The sequence below is a fragment of the Varroa jacobsoni genome, unplaced genomic scaffold (assembly GCF_002532875.2).
Source record: "Varroa jacobsoni isolate VJ856 unplaced genomic scaffold, vjacob_1.0 scaffold_1142, whole genome shotgun sequence".
In the NCBI taxonomy this organism is placed as follows: Eukaryota; Metazoa; Arthropoda; class Arachnida; order Mesostigmata; family Varroidae; genus Varroa; species Varroa jacobsoni.
This window is the reverse complement of record NW_019214044.1, coordinates 137,716-156,055: the sequence shown is the minus strand read 5'-3', so window position 1 is coordinate 156,055 and position 18,340 is coordinate 137,716. Positions and strand designations below refer to the sequence as shown.

The 18,340-nt window shown below is 40.0% G+C and overlaps 1 protein-coding gene across 1 annotated transcript in view; it reads right to left on the bottom strand.

Annotated features, from left to right (window-relative positions):
* Positions 1-14,362, bottom strand: part of LOC111267047 (ATP-binding cassette sub-family A member 17) — a 29,883-nt gene extending 15,521 nt beyond the window's left edge. Inside the window, exons 1-13 of the mRNA XM_086971182.1 lie at positions 14,210-14,362; positions 13,721-13,943; positions 12,269-12,472; positions 11,306-11,551; positions 9,862-10,352; positions 7,576-7,786; positions 6,980-7,191; positions 6,648-6,771; positions 6,219-6,303; positions 5,793-5,910; positions 3,821-3,986; positions 3,094-3,336; positions 2,087-2,222 (exon numbers count right to left, since the gene is read on the bottom strand). Coding sequence (XP_086827308.1) covers positions 2,087-2,222; positions 3,094-3,336; positions 3,821-3,986; positions 5,793-5,910; positions 6,219-6,303; positions 6,648-6,771; positions 6,980-7,191; positions 7,576-7,786; positions 9,862-10,352; positions 11,306-11,551; positions 12,269-12,472; positions 13,721-13,943; positions 14,210-14,362 — 2,612 coding nt within the window. The remainder of the gene's footprint in view (positions 1-2,086; positions 2,223-3,093; positions 3,337-3,820; positions 3,987-5,792; positions 5,911-6,218; positions 6,304-6,647; positions 6,772-6,979; positions 7,192-7,575; positions 7,787-9,861; positions 10,353-11,305; positions 11,552-12,268; positions 12,473-13,720; positions 13,944-14,209) is intronic.
* Between the last annotated feature and the right edge of the window lie 3,978 nt (positions 14,363-18,340).

Sequence of the window (18,340 nt, the reverse complement as noted above, 5' to 3'; positions counted from 1 at the left end):
TGGCCACTTAATTGTTTTAGAAGCATAAACATACTTAAAAACCGCCAAAGCATACTTAAATCACATAATTCCTACGAGCAGTTTTACGTTGACACTTACGTTGATGACGTACGTTAATATGTAGACTGTGGGAAGTTTAGCTAAGTAGTAGATGATTAAAAGCACAATCAAAGCCGCTGAAAAATAGAAGTAATAAAAACTTATCTTAGCAGTAAAAGTAGTTAGTAATAAAAACTTAGTTATCTTGCTAGAACATTTAACGATGGGTATCAGCTGGCTGGCTGGCTGGCTGGCTAAGAATAAATACATGGTTTAACACGATACTAGCCGTAACTTATTTTTATCGTCAATGATTGTAATAGTCAGAGACCATTGTTGAATGATTGCTAATCAATTGCTGTTTCATCCATACACCACGTTACATAACCACTCTCCGATATACGCTACAGAAACAAAACTTTACAGGACTAAGACCCGTTCAATGTAGGTGCTAACGACATGTGGCATAGCGGGGCACAGTGATCGCAAACATCGGACATACCTAAATTTTGCATTTCGCCGAACACATTGGGGGGACCCATCAATACGATAAGCACTACTATGATGGTCGCTGTGACAAGCGTGACACAAAAATCGAAGATGGCGTTTGAGGCGACATAAATCCAACGAGGAAGCCCGGTCATAATTTGAACCTGCACACACATGAAGGCCAACAACGTACGGCAATTGATGATGCATTTCCATGAAGTCAGTTTATTCGCTGGCTCTTGTTAGCTACCTGATACGTTTTCACTGTTTTTACCTGTTGAATCAGTGTCATCAAATGACTCTTGGTGACGACAGTATAGGTAAACCATTGTTGTAATGTAGCCTTGATTCCAAATCGATGAGAGTCACTTACCAGAAGTGGTGTTGCTGCTGTGTTTGTTTGTGATACTTTTTTTTTTTTTTTTCGATTCTTCGTGAAATTTTTCTATGATTTGTGTGAAAAGTGACGAGCTATCTATAGCGTGTAAAAAAAGGGAAACAAAAGTGATACACTATATTTAAATGGAATCAGAGTTTCCTTGCTGACAAACACATGTTTTATGGCCATGTTAAATGTAATTGCTGTTTGCTTTGACCATAGCTCAATTTTTTCACCAGCTCAAGCCTGTTAATATCAATTTCTATGGGAGAAAAGACTTTCCCACATTGTTCAAATACGCCTATATGTCACATATTTTCGATACACGCTCCGAAGATTCGTTAGTTCCAAAGAACAGCCAGAAATTCAAGGATTAAATAAACAGCTTGGAAGAGCTTCAAAGAGGGTCAACCGTTTAAGCTCATCTGAACAACCCAGTCCGCGATACCATTCTGATGTGTCACTTTTATATGTAAACAATCAAATTCGATCAGATGTCCAGGACTTCTGCATAAATTTAATGTTTTCTTTTGAATAATTTATCATTTTATTTAAATCGTTTATCTTGTATTGTTTAAATTGTAGATCTTCACCTTTTCATTTTAGAACTTTTCATTCAGACTCTGAAAAAGTCAGAAGAAAGCAAGACAGTTGATCTTGCGCAAAGTTCACTATCTCAATAGGAAGCTCGTTTAGCATGAAAACATTGAAAACTAGCTGATCGTCGATGATGTCCCGCATACGAAAATCTCGCCCCCGTAGACCTCAAAATACTACCTCTGTACTGGCTTTTCTCCGCAGTTAACAGTAGCGAGTGAACGCTACGACAACGGGCCTTCGACTTCAATTTTGAGCGTCGTGTAGGCAGGCTTTTGCACGATATGTTGCCATGCTAAGTGTACGATAACAGGGAATAGAATAGCGCGCGGTATCGTTATGAATTGGCGTTGACTAAGATTGTGTCAGCGCCTCAGAGAAACTGCCCTTGGGGCCGGTGGTGCATTGCCCAATTAAGTAAGTTTTATTGGGTCGCGGGCTACAGGCTGCTACAGGCTAAAACACCACTGCAATTATTGCATTCTGCTATTTTCTGTTTTCACGTCGTTCTGATGAATGATTCCTTTGTATCTATGCATACAAATGTCGCCGTGTTCCGTATCTGCTAATTTCAAAAACTACTTTATTGAAGCTGTGAAAAAGAAAGACATACGAACCAATTTTAATTTGAGAACTCTTTCCTCAATTGGAAGAGTAACAGCGTTGCAAGCCGGGTACGATACGGCAAAAGTTAGAAATAAAACTGCCATCATTCTGGCTGCAAATGTTAAAATATAGAACAACAAGTTACTTACTGATGGTGACAGGCAATAACATAGGATCTATATTCTACGATATATGTTTGTCTTGACAAAAGCTGAAGGAACTGTGTTTAGGGCTCACATACAAAATTTACACAAAGCTGAACGCTTTGGTTTTAATGAAGTGTGCTACTAGCTTGTAGTATGGTACCTGGTTAGGGAAACGATTGAAATTAAAAATGCAATTTAAACAACATCCTAGCTCTGCATTAATATGTCTAATTCGATCTTACCTCTAATTTGTATTTTTTACAACGCACTATTTCAAGATGTACTTTCGGTGGAAACCTCATGCTCGAATTTTTTTGTCTTTCACAACTTAGACCTAACAGGAAGATGACCTTTTTACACCAGTGAACACCAGAAGCTCACTATAGTTGGTCCAAATTTACTAGTAGGCTCATTTTCAGGTTCGTTCATCACACCAATCGATGGTGGCACTTCTTTACTTGAAAGCGATGTATGTTGGTTAGTTCTGGCACACCGAAGCCAGTGAAATCGGAATCCTGGAAAAACCAGGGCTAATATTTGGGGAGTACACCCCCTTATATGTATCGTTTCCGACTTGTATCTAAGAGACGACTTACGGCCACCAGCCATGGAGTCTAGAAGTAGTAATTTTGGTGACTCTGTTCGACTGTGAGCTAGCACATTAGTCGTAGCCATAGCAAGTGAACTTTTCAAGCCTAAAAAAGCTTTCAGGCCTTCTGCGACAGGCTTTGCAAAAAAAACACCTGAAATATTTGCACCTGATTCGGCAGTGGAACTGCTTGTACGAATTATTTAATCGCGCAATGTAAACCAACACAAGATTAGTTGAATACATACTAAATGTTTGCAGGAATAAGGCATGGAGTAAGTATTCTTCAGCCTTTGTGGGATAGACGTTTGTGACAATTACAGTGGCGTTTGGGTCCCGTGTAGCTTCGACAAGGATAGAGCTTTGCCATAGGGCTAAAGCAGCGGCGCCCACGTGGTAAGGTTCTCCGTTGTACCATAAAACTCGATTCTCACCATCGAACTCTCCTCCAGCAACCCATCGGTTCCTATAGCTTCTGGGGTCAGAGCTAGCTGAAAGATATTTAGAACACGTGTTACAAGGCTTGTAAAAAAAAAAAACACGTAATTGCAGAAATGAGCATAGTACGTAACGGCCGAAACGAAGATAAGCATTTGGAACCCTCGCGCTGATTTATGAATTGAAGTACTTTTCTATTTAAGTGCTACGTCCTTTGGGTGTTACGTTCCTCCACGTCGATGTTATTCTCATATGGCAATTTCAGAGAAAGAAAAAATACATTCTCTAACGTCCGACCTATTCAGAAAGCCGAAACGTTTACATAGCTAAAATGATGTACAACAATTAGACGAAACGGGCAAGTATCTAAATCAGGCCTCAATGTATCAACTATGTGACACGTCGTGCTAACAAGCCGAGCCGCCAAATTTGCCGGCCGACGGCCTTCCCTTATTATACGAAAAATTCAATATTTTACATACAATTTGCAGGCCATTTGCTTTGGCATCTCGTTTCAACATCATTAAACAAACTCACCCATGGCCAATAAATAGTGGCTAATATTTGTGCTTTGTTGAATCACATTCACTTTAGCATGTTTAGATTTCAATGCATCGGCGAATCTGGCGATGACCGCATCTTGCCTCTCAGTCACAAAGCCAATGGGTTCAGACGTTATTTTCGGTATAGAGTACGTTATCGACTGAAAAGTCAATCGAACAGTAACATGCCAATATTACAATTACCAATTAGCAATATTTGTAAAGAAAAAGTTTCTTAACTGATTATCACTGACCGGGACCTATACGGCCGTACTGTGACCTGTGGAAACCAAACAATAACTACTATTATTATTATTGATTTTGTAAAGTATTTGGAAGTTTGTATTGAAACCAATATCGTTTTTAAGAGAACAGCGAACTTTTTTTTTAAATGCTTTGATTTTATATATATATATATTTCCCATAATTCTGGCAGAACATGTTCACCGATTCTACAGTCCCAAGCTAGGCAGAAGGCAGCGTGTCTTTCCAAGTGCAATATTGATAACCAGAAATTCTTCCCCTCGAGTAGGGCAAACACTTGCACTATAGGTAATTTAGCACGCGTCAATGCCGCCACCTCAACTAACGTTAAAATCAACCCGTACATAACAATAACTTTTACAAATATTTTCACATATACGCAACCAGATATATCTTGCAGTTAGGTAGACAGATGTACGAATTTTTTTTTATTTTAGGCTTCATTTTTTATTTAGAGGCTTTATTAGCTTTTGTCGTTTACACAATGTTTTCTTCTACAGGAAACTTTTATGCTAAAGTCTAGTGCGTGACAGAGGCTCGGGAGCACCGCCATTGTGTCAACATACGTAGACACGCTTTACATCATACTAATTTGCTGATGGATTATAATAGCAATTTGTTAACTAATAAAGACGAAAAAATTACACAATAAAATTTTTTCCCAAACGAATGGGTAAATCGTAAAAGGGACTCTAGTACGTAGGTAGACTAATCAAAAACTCCGCCGAACGATTGAATGGGTCAGGTAGATATGCTGATACAACGTAGACGCTGACAGAAAGATCAAAGCAACGATATCATGCAGACACTTTGCCCGCCTTGCGTCTCGCGAACAGTATCTTAAAATAACCATAGTAACATTAATGGGGTGATTGCTCGTAGGCTGCTATTAGTTTGTCTAATTCCCAGTTGGTCCATTACTTAGATGCAGCCACCTAGACTACCTGGTGCCCACCTAGAAACACTTGATTTACCCCAGATAACTAAGAGGAGATATCGTGACTAAATTAATTGAATGATGCAGATGGCAACCTCATCCCTTCAATAGCCATCGTAAAAGATCCACCTCACAAAAAATAAAGATAGTTCCGCGAACTTCAGCCGCAAAGCGCTGCTTACAACAGGAGGATCTCAAATTGCCCGCATACATCCTTTCTATCTACCTACAATTTATAATAAATATCCTTTTCTAGCTAAGCGAGGAAAGCCCAAACAGGTTAAGTAAGACTTTGTAATAATGCATTCACCTCCCTTCAAACCACCTTCGACCAACTATTGTGTCTTGCACACATTTTCACTTGTCGAGATTGACCTCATCAGATATTCATCGCACGCATAAATGAAGCATGCACTGAAGACTACAACGGTGATAGCACCGTTACCATGCATCCACGAACCGTCTTCTAACTTGTCGCAAATGTATTTCCTTTCATCCATACAAGCAAAAAGGGTTAATGATTAAACATAACAGTGAAGCACCCCAATGGTTACGGCATAAATAACTTCTAAATCAATACGACAATAGAGCTAGGATGGTTGCAATATTCCAACTGTCACTCATTGACATTGAGTCAGCGTTCTCGTGCAAATAAACTGCAATAAGGTCCACGTGTCCTGGTAGTTCCTAACCAGACCTGCCGTTAATCTCAGCAAGGTCTCGTCGGCTCGATCAAATTGCAGCAGTGAAAGTAACATTTACGAACCCGTCGCAGTTCGTTCTTAAAGACTGCTACAGTCGAGATACAATAGAGAACGGTAGCGAGAGCTGGCACAAGTCCAACGTAAAATACGATTCTCCATTCACGTCGAGTCACGAGCCACCTGTGTCCAGAAAGGTTAGGACCAGATTAGGTTCAATTGAATTGTGATCTGTGATTAGTTCGGCTGATTCAATTACCGAGCCAGGCTTGCCTTCCTTTAACCTGCTTAGCATCGGCCTTTACACGCGGTGCCAATAACACATTAGTATAGGCTCAGAACGACCATAGTGAAGCACCGCATCTAATAAGCGCATGTTATTGTTTCGAACCCCGTCAACGACACGGAACACGAGAAACGTTACTAAGTAAGAGAACATTATATAAATAATAACTGCGAGCGTTGTTATGGCCGTACTTGGCAAAACTTACCTCTTTCGAAGCAGTGCGCATAGGCGAACTGTATTTAGACGGCGTCCCTCGGGTATTACAGTCGGGTGTCTGAAAGCTTCTCTAACTATGGAACAAACTCAAATTTTAGTTAAATTTTACACAGAAAAGCTCAGATAGTACGAGCGTGCTATTTGGACGATAATAGATACGAATTGCTAAAATAACCACATATTTTTTTTTTTAAAAATGCGTCAAATCTCCTCATAAATACCTACCGTAGATCTTCTGTAGCCCTACCGTCAGGCAGGTAAAGGAGACAGTCTCGATATAAAGGTCACCTTCCAGGTCAGTTAATTAATTCAATTAAAGTAAATATCGGTGATTTTCAACAATACCTAAAAATCTTCCCGAGTCTCCTGTAAGGTTCGCCATCTGAAATAACAGTGAAATAAGTACCGCTATGCTCACATGTAATTTCAACTGTTTCCTCGTTGTTCGGACGTGCCCCATAGCCAGATTTTGCTTCGTCGTACGCGCCAATTTTGTGGAATACATCTTCCATTGTCGTTATGGAAATACTAATATTTTGAACCTGAAAAGGTGACGTTCATATAGCACGGCATAATGTTTACTTAGCAAAGGCTCGCAACATAACAATATATCTGCCTATGTCGAGCTTCAGAACCTTTGAATGTCAGGCGGTATTGCTTGTTTACGACTAGTTAGTGTGCCATAATAACAGCGGTGCCCCAAATCAGCCTCACAATAAACCGATGACCAACGACATGCTTGGTACATACTCCGAAAGCAGTCATGTTCTCTTCAAGGTATCTGAAGAGTTCGACGAGCTGCTGCGGTGACGGGAAGCCAATGTTAATGACGAACTCGAAGCCAAAGTCCATATCCATACTGATTCTGTCGTATCCAGGGAGAGCTTTCCTCATCGCATAGACGACCCGGCTCGTGTCGACGTCTACAAAACGCTTGCCCAGTCGCAGGTTGTAACCGGTTTCTGTGGTAGACAAAATTCCAACAGGCAACAGTGATACATAAAGCTGTTATTGGCATATCCGGCTATTTCATACTGCATCAGAATCTGCACGAAGTCACACAATGGCAGTGATCCATTTTCACACCTCACTCAAGCTAATTAAGAGTCATTTAGCAAAACTTACGCCATATCATCAATCACGAGGTGTCGTCGTCAATCATTGGTCGGTTAAATAATATTGCCAATGCGCTGCGTTTTGTTTGCTATCTGCTAGATGGGCACATTTATACACTTGTCATTAAAAGAGGTTAGTTTCATAAAGCTAAAAATACACGATGTTTGTCGATTTGCCGAGGGCCTTATGCCAAATGTGGCATCGTTGATCGTAGATAAGTTCGAACGAACCGAACTTGCGCTTCAGGAACATCGGTGATCCGCAGGCTAGAAGGCGGCCTTTCGCCACAAAAACGATACGGTCTCCCAGTATGTCTGCTTCCTCCATAAAGTGAGTGGTCATTACGATGGTTCTAGAACGTCGCTCGCTCTGCAGAATTTCCCATACGGCGCGCCGCGATTCAGAATCCATTCCCGTTGTGGGTTCATCAAGAATCAGTATCTGTGCGAAGAAGAATCACATTCACTTGAAATAAATATTTATCAGCGCTATTTTATAATGCCAGAACAAAGGACTATTTTCTAGTGATCAATGATCTATTGAGATCTGTAACAAGTATTTATATAAAAAAAACAAATAACAAGAAAAATAGCTTTTTCCAGTTTATTCACGAAGACTGGTCCTCACGTACACTTCTTACGTAACGAAATCACTGCGTCACAAAATTCAGTTTCTTTTTAGCTTCCACCTCTAAATTTACATCCTATCCATGTTAATAACTTGAATGAGCTCAAAAAAAAGTTCTCAAAAAATCATTCTCTACCATCATGCTCTACAAATGCAAGCGTGCTTAATCGACTAATGGCGTCCAAATTTAGGCTTAGTGGGATGTACGTGCAAGGACAAGATCATAACATCGTGTTAAACCTTCCTTTCTCTTGACCGTTCCCGAAAACAGTTATTGGTGAGAACCAATTAGATTGTGCTAGGATAATTCTAGTTACTTCTTGCCGACCACAGTTTGCCAACTTTATGATGATATAAACTTTATCTTTACTAGATCTTCTGGAGGCAAGTATGTCGCGTTTATTACGGGCTACCTCTATCGAAATATTGAAGCAATTAATGATATTTTTAAGTAGATAATTCTTAGCGAAAAGCAACCGGCTTCCAACTACGACAAGACTTATCATCATATATATATGAAACAACAGTGAACTTCCGTCTGCTGCTAAGAAGTTACACGGCAAGCGAAAAGGAAGAGGTACCTCGACTTCATCTTGCATTAAGAAACAGAGATTACATACAATGGAAAACGAACATTTAAAAAAATCTTTTTTCATCTAGTTAACTCTTCTGTAGATTGCTAACATTGTTTGCTACATGATGTACGGTGATTCGGTGAATATAGAGAGGTCTATATTTAGCTGCTGCTGATGTGCCCTCTGCTATTGCTTTTCGATGTAAAACTTCAGGTTATCGCCTAGATTAAACGCCTTCGCAATCTGGTCAACTGGGGGCCAGTTCTCTGCCGTGAAGCGTTCACGCGTTCTTTTGTGTGGCCTTAGATAGAACCTGTGCCAGGTCATGCCAATATTTCTTTGCCATTCTTCCGGCAGTATGTGAAATTCTTTCTTTTAGTAAGCGCTCACCAGTTTCCTTTTTTTATTTACTTCAAAGGGGTAATAAAGGATATGGTTTCTTTTATCGAACCTATTTGCATTCATGTCAAAACGATGATTGGGCTCCTAAAACGGTATCATCGGATAGGTCGAATTTTATTTGCTAATAAAACCCCGCGACTGCCAACTCTCGTTTTTCAAAGCATCAGCGGCATCAGCTCACGCTGTTCATTTAATTCTCTGAAGCTTGTTTACTTGCCACCGTTACCCCGCTTAATCCGAATACGATATCCCGATCTGTTTTCTACTATTTTCCTAGATTAATTGTGGCTTCACGCCTGACTGAGTTAACTATAAGCACTATTTACATAGATATCTGATACTAGTAAGTGCCAACTTCTCGAGCTGGCGACGACCGATGGAAGCGCACTCAAATGACCATATTTAAATGTATACTTCTTTATGCGACCTACACCAGAATGTTAAAGACAAACCCAGTTGCTCGCCCAATCTTTCTTGTAAATTGGTCACAGTGGTTTTTACATTCTAATTGGAACGGATTTTACCGCAGCATACGCTATCTAGTGTACTCAAAACATTAACTTCGTTGAAAAGTTCCTAATTCGGTGAAACGCTAACTACGCTGACTTTATAAGCGCCTAATATGAGCTTATTACTAACGTTACGCAAGAATACGCATAGTTGGACATATAAAAGAACGTAAATTTATACACTAGTAACTATCTATATTCAACATGACTCCTCTATGCTTGTGGTACTTTTGATCCACGCTAATCTCAAACTAAACGGATAGCAACTATAAAGCACAGTTACATGCTCACACATTAGTCAACTGGGTGTACTAAATTTAGGTAAACAAACGTTGTCCTGCTCTCCTTGGCTATATTCAACAGGAAGATTTGGAATGACTATCCATAACAAAACAAACTGTACCTCACTGCCTCCGATCAGGGCATTTGCAAGACACAGCTTTCTTCTCATTTCGGCGGATAGGTCTTTTGATAAAGAGCCACACTTATGCATTAGGTTAAGTTTCAAAAGCAGCTCTTCCGTTTCCTGCTTCACAACGTCCGCTTTGGCGTCTTTGAGTTTAGCAAAAAAAGCTAAATGCTCAGCCACTGTAAGATCATCGAAGAGCACATTGTGCTGAGGGCAAACCCCAATACTCTTTCGAGCTTCGCGTGTATTTTTTTTAACGTTATATCCATTAATATACACTTCTCCATGGTCTGGCAATATAAGTCCCGTCAAGATGTTCATGATCGTTGTTTTGCCGGCTCCATTATGTCCGAGCAACATGGTGATTTCATTACAGTACAAATCAAACGAGAGGTCATTGAGAGCTCGAATCGGGCCAAAGCTATGCGATATCTTCCATAGACGAATGACGACACGTCTTTCCGTTGACACAGGTTCCATCAGTTCTGAAAGTGGAAGAAACGTTCCGTTAACACAGTTTATATATATATATATATATATATATATATACCATGTTGATTCCGCGAGATGTTTAGCTACAAGTCAATACTTAAGGGCCTAGCATTTGCCAATGGAACGCTTATTTATAGACGACAAGCTAAAATCTTTCCCTTCAGCTGTTACCTAAATAGGGAAAAGTTGTCGCGCCGGGTTATTACGATTCTTCTTCTGACCATACTAGGTTTCTTGGCAAAACGCATAGAATTACCAAGGAGCAAAAAACCTGCACTGTGAACGCACGGCCTCAAATTCTGCATGGAACTGTAGCCAGAGGTCTGCCAAGAGGCCAACTTGTTTTAGATCGCAGTACCTAACCTTTGCAGAAGTTCGTCCAAGCGATGCGAATTTTTATTTGGATCGAGATGGTCAGGTTTTTGTCTATTTACCGCTTTTCGGTATCCAAATGTCTATCAAATGTAACTGGTTCATATATGCTTATTCACTGATTCTTGATGGTTACGCGGACTTTTTTGAACTTATCTCCATGAGAGAGTAGAGCGTGAATTTTTGGCTCGTTCCCTGCTTTGATAGCCACTCTCAACTCCTCCCAGTTGTAGCGTTTCCAGCATTATTACGAATAAGCTTATTTTATGATTAGGTGTCAATCTTCTCCATTGCAAGACCCATGGCCAACTTACTAGTAGACTCATAAATAGCTCATTTTCAAAACACAATAAATACCCTATAATAGCGATGTGTCTATGGCGCGATAATCATTTCGATCGTCTCATTTCAGCTGCAACCAGACCTTACTGAATATTGGAGAGTCTCCTCGTAAGGCAATAACTTTTTCGTCAAAATCATTAACATGCAAACATTCAAAAAAAAAAAAAAACAACATCAACGTAAAAGCGCCATGTATATTTTCATCTACAAGTATAAATTTCGCTCTGCTAACCTTTGGTACCAGATGATAAGGTCGTTTCGGAAATATCGTGAACAACGGGAAGCCAATATGAAGGTTGTAAAAAGAACAGCGGATGATTTGGCACTCCAGACTGCCACGGACATATGCTATCAAAATAGACCGCAAATGCAAGATATAAAAACCACGACAACAGCATTGCGTATACAACATCGATGGGCGCTATGTTATCACCTGGGACAACTCCTTTAAGCATGTTATGCCACCGTAAACCTTCACCTGTAAGAAAAGGCGATGTACGATTATTTATAATATCTCAAAATTCCTTCGCAACTTTCCCTATTATGGGCCTGTTAGGTCTGTTCAGTTCACAGCTAAAGAGGATTCGAGGATAATTCTGAATGTGCAAAAGGCTCTGCCCGTGGGCGATGAAAATCAAGAAAACCAACAACCAGCGATCTGCACAGGCCTTTGACTAGTATGCAGCCTTGGAAGAACTGTTGAAGTCGCCGATGAAGCACTAGTAAATAAAGAAATCACAAAATGTCAATGGTAACGCTACTTGTTAAACTCGAAGTTTAACTCGAAGAATGAGTGTATGGGACCTCTGAGATCGTCAAGCCTCGGTACATTAATCCTGCTAATTATTTCACCATATCGGCTAGTGCTACATGAATAGCTTTACTAGAGTAATTTCAACAATAAACCAGCACAAATGTCTTACTTTCTGTATCACTGGTTATACTAATACCGGTTATACTAAATATCAAAAGTTCACTTTAAAACTAATATATAATAAGAATAAACACTATGCTATTTTACTACTATACGTATACTATATATAGACGTACTCTGAATTACTTTAAATTAATGAAACCAGCACAAAATGACCAGTAATTTTACCCGCTAATGTATTCGCTCATTGCTACCATTATTACGGGAATAATTTCGAAATTTCACATTTGACTATCGAAATATAGACAACGGCGGACATACCTTTGTGTTCAGCAAACATCGCAAACTTCAAAAGCCAATTAATGCCCATCGCGGGTACACAGGATGTCCCCAATTTGAACGCAATTGTTAGGGACATGTAGTCTGAGATGCTTTCTGTATTTGTGTCCAAATAACCGTTCGTGATATTAATCGCCAGCAGAGACATTATAAACACGACGAACGCCACAACCGCCATAATCTTTGCTGAATAAACGCAAACATTTAAGAATATTAGAACATTTTTTTTTGGAGACGATGAGGGATCAAATCGTACGCAATGTAAGGACGTCTAACGAATCAACTCACTTGTCATGATTTTCCCTAAAATAATAGAGATTTTGCCGAATCGCTATACCTGTTTATTGAAGTATTATAAGAATCATGCCCATCATTTCCCGATAGAGAATCTTAAGGCGTGATGCTAGCACAATAGATGTAGCGAGTACTAATGTGTAGCTGAAAAACCGTTAAGCTTTTCTCTTGCCGAAAACGCAGAGTAAATTCCTACCAGCACTTGAAAATTTCGTCATCTGAGGCTCTTCCATAGTGCACGATGTTGGGCTAAGGTCTCTAACGATGGGAATGTTTGTGTTTAGTTGAAGAAGGACTTTTTTGGGTATTATACTCCGCATGTCGAAACTGCTGTGTACATTTGGAGGCTACTTGTTAGTCAGCAAACGTTTGTTACTAGCTGTAACAAAAGATTGCTGTTTCTGTTGTCAAGCTTGACAACAGAAGAAGCTTTAACAAGTTACACCAGAATCACCTCCCGCTTTAGGTTGATAATATGGATGCCAAACCTGTCAACGTGGTAAGGGAGACAAGCAAATGAGCGTACGCTTCTGATGTAGACAGGCCATCTCAAATGCAACGAGAATTCAGCAAAGAGACCCGTCAAGCTTCCGGGCATTGATCAAGGTCGTTCGGCCGTGTTTCGAAATCTGTTTACCAACCTAGTGGGTCTGTTCTTCTAGGCTTTCGTAAGATCAGTAGACTTCCGACGACGTAGAAAGCTGGCATATCAAAAGGCAACCGCTGGGTCTCTGTTGCTCCTCAATACTCCTGTCTTAAATGAGGCCATCCGTGCGCATTGATAGATGATTTGCGAAAGCTTTATTCATACTGGATCGTTTCCTTTTAGGAATTCACCAAGGGCTCTAATTGGACCCGGGCTTGTCTGGCTCACTATGATCTTTTTACAGGTGTTTTAGGCTGACTCCCTGAGGGTTTACTTACCTCAACGACCTTCAATTACGATATGGTATGGCAATTAAGCCTTTGTTTTAAGAAAGATGGCAGCATTTGTTTGCATAGGTACGTACGTTCTATCGTATTGCGACTTTTACATCACGCCTACGATATTTTGTACTACATTTAGTATAAAAAATGCTCCATAATCATATGCTGAACATAAGTACATATATATCTAATACGTGTATAAAAGGAGCATACGCGAAGTGAATGGTACGGTAAGCAGCAGAGCAAAACTGACGAGCGCCATCGTGAAGACCATCATAATGAGGATAATCACTGAGGGATCCGAATAAAAGAATACGTTTTTGAAGAACATGGCGGCAGTGAGAATGAGTGCTATCATCCAGCCCCTAATATTGCCTAGAAGCATAAGGTTTAGCCAGTATACACTTCCTGGCAGACCCATCATTCGCATCATTTCCTTGAATAGCAAAAAAAAAAAAAAAAAAAGTATAAAAATTAGAAAACGCGAAGCTAACGTCTACAAATTGCACTCAAAATAATAATAAAATAAAAAATTAATATTACTATTAATATCATAAAAATATGAGTCGATACTGAAAGGAAATGCTTAAATCTGCAACAAGCAAAGCAAAATAGCTTTTGGAAGTCTGATAACTACTGAATTTTATTAGCTTGAAGCTACACCCGCTACTAATCGTATTGAGGAAATTGAAATACACTTACTTGGAGGCGATTCTCTTTCTGGGCGACAACACCTGTCGTATAGGAGCAGAGAAACATTGAAAAGCCGAGTATGATTATAAGGTTAAGTGGTCCAGCACTTAGCGGAACGCCTCCTTCTTGTAAGTAGTATCGGTCCGTTGGAAAAGGCCGCATCAGGTCCAGTACAGAAGCAATGGTTAGATTGTAAAATTTCATGTGTTCCTTAAATCAACAGTAGCATTAATGTTATGATGTGAAGATCCCGCTACTTTTCATATAAAAATTGAACAACATGTTGTTCCAGTGAAACACTAATATAATAATCCATATATACAGTATATAGAGAAATACATTAAAATTTTCTTATTATGGCTATTATAATTATTATTTCCGATTCTAAATTTTGGTTTACTTTGACCGTCGAATACTTAGCACTGTCGGAACGCATAAGTAATCAATTTGTGTTCAAAAACCAGGCCCCGGGAAAACGCTACGAAAAAGGTGTCCGATAGGGCTGGCGTATATGCATAAGTAAGCATGCTCCTATTCTAAAATCCCATTGGCCGCCATTTGTTCGGTACAGATGCGTAACATCAACAGAAAATGATATTCATGGCCTACGTATATATTCAAAAGAAACAGCTATTCACAGCAAACGGGTACAATGGAACCAAACAGGCGATTTTCAAAATGAAACCGTACGCAAATTTATCGAAACTTCCACAAGCTTGACCTTAAGGATAACACGAACACAAGAAGGTTCTTGCTCTTTAACCGGCCTTCAATCTAAAGGGCCTTATAGCTTCGGGCTCAAAAATCGCTTGGGCACTAATTCAAAATAGAAGCTCGCACTCGGCATCGCACCCGCACAAGTTCCATGTGTGTCCCTGCGTTGACGCTACCATTTCACAAATCACAGAGACGAAAAAGAAACACATATTCGATACTCTTCCTGGCTAGCTTATATTACATACGCTGCTGTTGAAAGAGTCTCTACTGCTGAGGTAGGCTAATACGTAGTTTCAACGATTCGGCAGCAGTTCCTGCTAACTTCTACCTTAAATTCGTTACGTAGCGACCGCGCCATTGGGGTGCATATCCGCTTTTTGAGCTATTGTTTTTAGAAAAACTCCACTGGTTGGCAAAGCTGCTTTGGAATTTTTGATCCTAACTGTGTGAGTGTCCTAACTATTGTATAGTTAAAACTAAGGACAAGGTTTCCTAAATTCGCGTTTTCTTTCGAGATTCAAACTGAACATATTAATGCTGCAATTCTTTTTTCACTTTAACCAGTGACCCGATATTGGTTCTTCCGAAAGAATCAAGTAATCTTTAAACATGGCCGCAGCTTTATTTAATGGGTTCTAGAGGTTCTATGGGAGTCTTCGGCCGTGGTTTTAAGACGCGACACGCTTGTAAGCGAGACACTCGCCGACGTTTCCGGATGTTATACTAGCTGAAAAACATCGCGGAAAGCTTCGAATGTGCCGTGGCATAAACTCTCCCTTGAGTTCCGCAGACAGCCGACAATTCAGAGATACGTGATGGTCTGAGTGCGAAAACGGGCGTAGGAATTTGGGAGCCAGCATACAAAATAACGCTTAACGACAGTACCGAACTTCATAAAATTCGAAATATTATTAGGTGCTCAAAAATTCGCTCTGGTGTACACTTCAGAAATTACTTTTACATTGTGCAAACTGTTCATCAGCTTCATACTATGACCAACCTCGAAAACTGCGTACATTGTAGGGAACAACAGGTTCTCTTCAAAAATTGACCTCAAGGTCCTTGGTTTCGCGAGCTGACTAAGGGAATCCGAGGAGGCAATTTCATCTTTGAAGCCGTATTGAAGGGTATAACTCAGCTGGCTTGGCTCGCTTACCGACCGGAAAACAATGGCCAAATCAACGGTGCCATTAATATTGCTTAGGTGCACCTCAAGATCGTTGTCATCAGCAAAGCCTGTAACCAAAGTATTTCCTGAAATCGAATTTAGACACATAGCACGTTAAGCTAAGGCTGGATAAGCACATACGAGATCGTAGTAACTGAGTAGCTGAGCGATCTTCAGAACATTCCGTCACCGTTACAGATCGATCGTTCTGATTATGCCACCCTGGCAAATGCATGTCGAGGGAGATTCTCATCGTAATCACTTACCATCTACACGATGAACTCTATCGTTATCGATGAGCCAATAGATCTATCTAAGGACCACACTTACGATGAATTTCAAAAACGGAATCAATGACGAATGCTGTGTAGTCTGTTCGAGGAGCGTAGATCACTTGAAATCTTTCTCTGCTGTTTCCAAAGTCAATGTGCTTCGCCGAGTAAGGACCTTTGTGCGGGTAAATCATTGCGTCGTACCATTTTCCAGCTGCTGGATCTTTCTCGGGAATTTTAAAACCTATAGAAAGAACAACTAGAAAAACGATTCCAAATAATAATGATAAGATAATTGAAAATAAATAACAATGTAAACAATAACAAAAACAAAGTTTCCTCCCTCGATAATCACGAAGTGAATCGGCAGCAGATGGAAACACCAACAGCTCTTCGGACGCTTCGATGGTAACGCCAGTTAATTCTGCCAATAGCTTTGCTACAGTCTGAAGTTCAAGCATATTCTTTACGTGTTATTTACTATAAACTCGACCTATACCTGTGCGTTAGTTTCCATTCGGCCATTATTGGACAATATCTATGATTTGAAAGAGAAGCAAAAAGACACGCTGTACTATTGCGGGCAAGGCTTACATTACTCACAGAAGACCGATACTGGAAACAATAGCTCGAACAAAGAATACCAAGGGTGCCGTTTGATGCGCAAGATCCACATGTCTTTCTTGAGCAGAGCGCACAACTGGGTAAGTATGTACATAGCGAATGCCAACAACACCGGTTGGTCTCGTGCACTGTTTTCGCAGTAGAGATAACGGCCCTGTGAATTTCTTCTGGGCGCCTTGAGTCGATCCTTGAGCAACGGTGACGTTACGGAAATAGCGTTGTCAGTAGGAATTAAAAGTGTGAAGGTTTTGGCATAAATACTGCGCTGAATAACAATTAGTACAATCACTATCCCCAGGAAGCAGTCGAAGCAGGCTCAGTGCCTAATAAACGTCTGTGTAAGTTCGAAGCCGCGAACTCGTTCAATATACCATAGTTGTTGGTTTCTTCCTATTGGTCCTTTGTGGCTATTTGCAGTTCATCATACTATTATTTGGCACCTTTACGTTTCGCTCTCGATGTACCGTTTATTGAAAGCTAGCTAGAAATAACTTTATTGGATCTGTCCGCGAGCAAAGTATCTCTTGATTCGATTGGCTTTGTGTCCTAAGGAGAATGGGTATCGTTACGAAAGCGAGGCATTAGCGTTTTCTGCGACAGAAAATTTAGTACCTGTTGTCGTTCGAGGCTTGGTGGCTATCGACACTACGATTGGTATACTGTAGCAATTTGAGGGTCATAAGGAAACATGCGTACTCCATACACAAAGGATTAGTCTTGAACTTCTACATTTGTATTGCAACACACTGAAAACGTTCGTCTCGCTAGTTTCAGCTTTACTTAGGCCAATAGTTCTGAACTGGACAAAAACAACGAAATATTTCTACAACATAAGTGTAGTTATTTTTTTGATTCGATGAAATATCGAAAATCTAAAGGGTTACATAACAGAATGGGTCTAAGGCACTGAATGCATTTTCGTCTAATAATAATAATAATACGATTGCTACAGTGACTTTTTTACCTAATAATATAGTTACTCTACGACTCTATAAATCTGTCAAAGGAAACCTAAAAATTCTTTCGAATTTTACGTCCAGTACCGCTGTTAGGTATGGTTTCAGGTGACTGGCGTCCAACTCGAGATGAAGTTCTGCATCCACCTTTGAACCTGATTAACCTTACAGAAACCTAAGTAGGTCCAACGGGATGGTTTTTGGAAATCGTAGAAGGGATACTGACAGTAGAGAAGCCGCTTTTGGCCGCTCAGTTTTTGAGAGCTTAAAATAGCCACAATTATGACTGGCCCATCAATATTATAAAGCTAAAATAAGGGGGTTACATAATCCTATTGTATACCTGTTTTTGCAGGCATACGAAGGACTTCCTAAGCCAAGCTGATAATAATGATTTTATTGA